The 5,500-nt window shown below is 39.5% G+C and overlaps 2 protein-coding genes across 2 annotated transcripts; one reads left to right on the top strand and one right to left on the bottom strand.

Moving 5' to 3' along the window:
- Positions 1–3,523: 3,523 nt before the first annotated feature.
- LOC131693583 (large ribosomal subunit protein bL12m) lies at positions 3,524–4,232 on the top strand. The gene has a single exon (XM_058981508.1). The coding sequence runs from the start codon at positions 3,629–3,631 to the stop codon at positions 4,184–4,186; it is 558 nt and encodes a 185-aa protein (XP_058837491.1). The 5' UTR covers positions 3,524–3,628; the 3' UTR covers positions 4,187–4,232.
- LOC131693582 (eukaryotic translation initiation factor 3 subunit K) lies at positions 4,214–5,181 on the bottom strand. Its single transcript, XM_058981507.1, has 3 exons — positions 4,995–5,181; positions 4,491–4,930; positions 4,214–4,425 (listed from the first exon to the last, which is right to left on the bottom strand). The coding sequence occupies exons 1-3, from the start codon at positions 5,063–5,065 to the stop codon at positions 4,271–4,273; spliced, it is 666 nt and encodes a 221-aa protein (XP_058837490.1). The 5' UTR covers positions 5,066–5,181; the 3' UTR covers positions 4,214–4,270.
- Between the last annotated feature and the right edge of the window lie 319 nt (positions 5,182–5,500).

Below are 5,500 nucleotides of genomic sequence, written 5' to 3'. Positions count from 1 at the left end.
CAAGAGGTTCAATTACTGTCATGTAAGGCCATTTTCATAATAAAATTAAAATTTCACCTCAAAAAACCTTATATTCTACATGCCGAATTTAACATCAGCGACAAAGATGAATGCCGATTTTTGTTTTCATCATATTTATTTCACAGCCGACAGCTTTTTATCGAAAGAAATGATTTCAATATCCTTTGAATTCTTGGCAGATTACGTTTCTGTGAAGTTTGTTCTAAATTTCACTAACATTGACTTGGTTTGGCCACCTGTTCATTTTACCCCCTGTTCATTTTACCCACAGTTCCCCTATTTATATTAGAAATTTATCTCCATATGCATCCTGTGCTTTTGACCACCGAGAATGTCGTTATTTTTGCCATTCTCATATAAAGAAAGGTTATACAATCATTGTAAAAATCGACTTTTTAAACGAGGCCCGGATGGCCGTGCATCATATACCATTCGATTCAATTCGTCGAGATCGGAAAATGTCTGTGTGTGTATGCATGTGTGTGAGTCATTTAAACTCACACAATTTCCTCAGAGATGGCTGAACCGATTTTCACAAACTTAGTTTCAAATAAAAGGTATAGCGCTCCCATAAGCTGCTAGTGAATTTTTAGTTGATCCGACTTTCGGTTTCGGAATTACGGATTGAAGAGTGAATTCTGGTAATACCATGATGTCCGAACGATGTAATACATATTAAAATGGGTCACCATTACTTGGATATGCGGGTGTAGATCAGTAATAACCAATTAAAGCTTTGACTACATTGGCCACCTATGACGGTTCTAGATGCCCCCGGGGAACTCGCCAAGTTCCTAAGCTAATGCAACACCAATTTCCCAATTCTTGACCGATTTTTTTTCAAACTTGATTTCAAATAAAAGTTTCAGTAATCCCATTGACTGTTACTGAATTTCATTCGGTTCTGACTTTTAGTACCGGAGTTACAGGTTGGTTAGTAAGGTTACACTGGAATTCCCCATACAAACGTAATACCTCATTGGTCACCAAATTACATTGATTAGCAGGTTTAGATTACTGATTGCCAATCAAATATTCTTTGAATATGTTGTCTACTATCGACAGTTCCGGAAGTCCCGGATTCCGGGCATATTCCACAACAAAATCACATCAATTCTTCGGTCATGACTGAACCGATTTTCTCAAACCAAGTCTCGAATGGAAGGTATAATATGCAGTTGGGTACTGTATCGCCCCCCCCCTACCTTACCCTTCCACCAACCCCTTTCCTCATACACCCTCCCCCTTGGACAACCCTCACATCCGCATTTCCTTCAATTTAATAATACCGTGGCTGTTATAAAAAACTTTCGTAAACAATTTGTGGTGTTTGTGCATAAAGAATCCTTCCTAAACATTTTGCAAACATTACCTTTCTTCCCCCACCAGCTGATCAAGACGGCTAAACAAAATCTCAGACCGCCGATAGCTGGTTGTGATGGTTCAAGTTTTCGATTTGGCCCTGTCCCTTTTAGAAAATTTTAGAACTGGAATATTGGTTGAGAAAGGTACAATTACACCGCTAGGTTTATTAAAACAGGTTTTTCATTTGAAGACCGATGAAATCTCTATAACAAACTAGCTTCAGTTTTTGTAAGGAAATGGATGAGAGCAGATGCAAAAGCTCCAGTCACGACAGTTACGTCTGAAGCTTTACTTTCTTTTCATTTTACCGCGATTTTTTACTATTTTTTCGGTAATTGTCTGGTAAGTCTTTAGTTTAGTGTTTTTTTTTGCCAAATTAAAGTATTTCGGCCGGAATAAGCCGAATTCTAGAGCGGATATTGAATTTTGTTTTCAAATCAGTTAAACTGATAAAGATGTGTTTAATAACACTAGTAATAGTGACAGTGTCTGCAAAACCGCTGTCTGAAGTTTAAACAAACCTGTGATCCCCTCGTTTGCCCGGTTAACTCAAACGTAGGGGTTACGGCTAGTTTTAAACGGCATTCAAAAAAGTGAAATGTCGTTGTCACATTAGCCAGCGGCATTTTTCGTGATTGTTACAGAATCTCACATTTACACAATATGTATAACAGCATTCTTCAGCCTCATGAGTGCTGTCCGACGTTGCTAGCACTGCTAGCTTGAGACCCCCATGTTTGAGTAAACCGGGCGAGTGGATTACGGATTTGTTTCTAATTCCGATGGCGAGTTTGCCAACAGCTCGTCCTGGTTGGTATTCCAGTATTCTGGCTGTAGTCCGCTTCGGATCCTTGGACACCATGTGGCCAAGCCGCATCACACTGTCTTTGCTGCATAACATCACTTGGCAGAGCAATATTGCACTGTTACTAGCACAAACTGTGAACCTCTTTTTCACATTTTAGAACTTTGAGATGTTTGTTGTGGTTTTTTCACGAAAAACATCAAGTCAACGCTTGCCGCGATCCAATGAATTTTCGAAATGACATTTATAAATGAGTGCGTTCAATGCCTCTATCCGTGTTGCTAGTCACTACTTTTGACAATTTGACTTGATTTCGTTCATGATATCCCGTATATCACGCAAAGAAGATGATATGAGATGACATTTAAAATGTATGGGATATCAAGTGATATGGTATGTAATATCACCGGATATCAAGATTATCCGCATATCACTTGATATCAGTGCCAATGTGAACATAGTATAACGCGACGTTTTAGATGTTCTCACTGCCCAGTAAAGCTCAGCCGGAATTGAACTGGAATTCTGGCTGGTTCCAGTTCGTACACGGGCTCCAGTGACACAACCGATTCTAACTAGAATCGGTTGTGTCACTGGAGCCGGAATACGAACTGGAACCAGCCAGAATTCCGGTTCATTTCCGGCTGAGCTTAACTGGGGAGACGTCCAAAAATTTGTTTCAAAATCGTTCAAACGAGTCCAACGATGGACGTTCGTTGAACGGTTATTTGGACGTTGTCCAAATTGGTCCAACGAACGTCCGTCATTGGACGATTTTGAAACCAAACGTTCTTAGAGGGCAGTGACACAACAGATTCTTACTAGAATCGGTTGTGTCACTGGAGCCGGAATGCGAACTGGAACTAGCCAGAATACCGGTTCATTTCCGGCTGAGCTTAACTGGGAAGACATTTTTATAAAATGTTACGACATTTGAAAATTATACCTTCCCTCTAAGAACGGTTGGTTTCAAAATCGTCCAATGAAGGACGTTCGTTGGACCAATTTGGACAACGTCCAAATAACCGTTCAACGAATGTCCATCGTTGGACCCGTGTTGAACGATTTTGAAACAATTTTTTGGACGTCTCAGTGGGTTGGTATGAGTATCCCCCGTATCCCCGGTATCCCAGTAAAGTTCAGCCGGAAAAGAACTGGAATTCTGGCTGGCTCCAGTACGCATTCCGGCTCCAGTGACACAACCGATTCTAGTAAAAATCTGTTGTGTCATTGGAGCCGGAATACGAACTGGAACCAGCCAGAATTCCAGTTCATTTCCGGCTGAGTTTAACTGGGATCCCTCCTGAAATGATTGAAGACATATCTTCACATCTGGCATCGCTGGTTATGTAACAACAGGCTATCCAAGCTACACGCTTTTCGAATAATTTGTTTTTAATAGAATTTAAGAAAATCAATATCGCGTATTTCATAAAAATGTTGCAACTTAGAGCAATATGGAGTCTTTCACGCGGCTCATATCGTAAAATTTCTACTGCTCTAAGCTCACTGAACGCTGAGACAGCAATCGTTTCAGGCAGTGGTAAACTTACGGTACCGATTCCGGATGGCGTAGACAAACCGGTCAACCCTAAACTGCAGTCCATTGTGGACAATATTGCAATACTGAATCTATTGGAGGTTTCAGAACTCAGTGCTCTTCTCAAGAAACGTCTTAATCTTCCTGATACAGCTCTCATGCCAGCTGGTTTCACTGGTGGATTCCGCTCAGCAGTAGCCCCTGTTGATGAAGAGGAAGCTCCGCCAAAAGTGGTTAAAACTACTTTCAAAGTGAAATTGGTAAAGTTCGACGAAAAGCAAAAGGTAGCCCTCATCAAGGAAGTTAAAAATCTTTTGGATGGTATGAATTTGGTTCAGGCAAAGAAATTTGTGGAAAGTGCACCAACAATGGTCAAGGAGGATATTCCAAAAGACGAAGCAGAAAAGCTGAAAGAAGCCTTTACCAAAGTGGGGGCTATTATCGAGATAGAGTAGTGAGATTTATTAATACAAATATAAAAATCCGAGTCGATAGTTTTAAGTGTATTTTTGAATTCCGAACTCCAGTGTATCTAATTTCTACAGGCAATTAGCCATCAGAGGAGCAAGATTTTCGAAGTCAATTTTTTCGGTAATGTGTTTGGTTTTAATATTGCCTTCCTGCATAGCAACGGCCACATACTGCCCATCGTCCTTCCAGCCGTTTTTCTTTACCCATCCACGGAGAACGTTATCTGAAATGCAAAAAAACGATTATTTCAAAACCACTTGCTTACTCATTGCTCAATTTATGAAATACCATCTACATCCCCCAACAAACGCACTAAATACTCCTTTTCGATTGATTGAAAGGTAATTCCAACAACGTGGCAAACAAATTTGCGTATACAATCATAGAACCCAGATATCTTTTTGAAAAATTGCGGATTCTGTGCTACTCGAGACCAGAACAAAGTAAAATCACATTTCTCTAGGATGTCGGCCAAATAGATAATCTCCTTGACAGTGTCGTCGTTCATTTGAGCCGGAAGAAGTAAGCATTTACACAAAACAAAATCTGTATGCGGAAAGTTGGTCAATGATTTCAAAAGAATCGTGTATGTGATATCCAGATTCATCATTTGCGGATTGAATTGATACAGCTTTAGGCAAGCCAAATTCGCTTCAAGATCGTATTGATTGTCTCTGGCTTGTTCCTCGACGTAAGATTCAATAACCTTAAGATGTTCTGGATTATATCTGGAATATAACGATGCATTAGCAAACTATATAGGTTAGGTTCAATGTTTTTGACCGTGAATACCTTTCGATACTTTTAAGCATTTCTTTAATCGGCATCACTTTACCATCTTCCATTTTTACGTAGTGGACCATTTTGGTAAAGAGAAATATGTGATAAATCGACAATTTAAATGTAACAATATAACATTCGTCACACGAATATACTCAAAGCAAAAAAAATCAGAATATACTCAAAGCAAAAAAAACAGTCGGTAAACTGGACCCTGACAAGACGAGACAACTGGTTTCTTATTTTTGGTTTTCTTGCTTTTTTGTGCCCTGCTGCAGAATACTAACTGGATCCAGCCGGAATTCCGGTTCATTTTCGACTGAACTTTACTGGGTGGCAGTGCAGCCAATTTCTTTTCCATATTTAGATATGTTACTATAAAACGCAATGCCCGTTTTATTAACAAATATTGCGCCAAAATTTATCCGGTACTAATTGATTCAAGATTCTGTCATAAGACAACATGTTTCTAGCAAATCACCAGTATAAAATTATTTCAGAATGGGTAAAATAAGTGC

Source organism: Topomyia yanbarensis, chromosome 3 (genome assembly GCF_030247195.1).
Source record: "Topomyia yanbarensis strain Yona2022 chromosome 3, ASM3024719v1, whole genome shotgun sequence".
Lineage (NCBI taxonomy): Eukaryota > Metazoa > Arthropoda > Insecta > Diptera > Culicidae > Topomyia > Topomyia yanbarensis.
Note: the sequence above shows the minus strand (reverse complement) of the source record. Positions and strands in the feature narration are given on the sequence as shown.

What these genes read in the sequence shown, in the direction of transcription:
- LOC131693583 (XM_058981508.1), top strand. Translation starts at nt 3,629, where the DNA reads ATGTTGCAACTTAGAGCAATATGGAGTCTTTCACGCGGCTCATATCGT.
- LOC131693582 (XM_058981507.1), bottom strand. Translation starts at nt 5,065, where the DNA reads ATGGTCCACTACGTAAAAATGGAAGATGGTAAAGTGATGCCGATTAAA. An exon ending in ATGCTTAAAAGTATCGAAAG is followed by an intron (nt 4,931 to 4,994) that starts GTATTCACGGTC and finishes GTTATATTCCAG; the next exon opens with ATATAATCCAGAACATCTTA. An exon ending in TTTGTTGGGGGATGTAGATG is followed by an intron (nt 4,426 to 4,490) that starts GTATTTCATAAA and finishes TTTGCATTTCAG; the next exon opens with ATAACGTTCTCCGTGGATGG.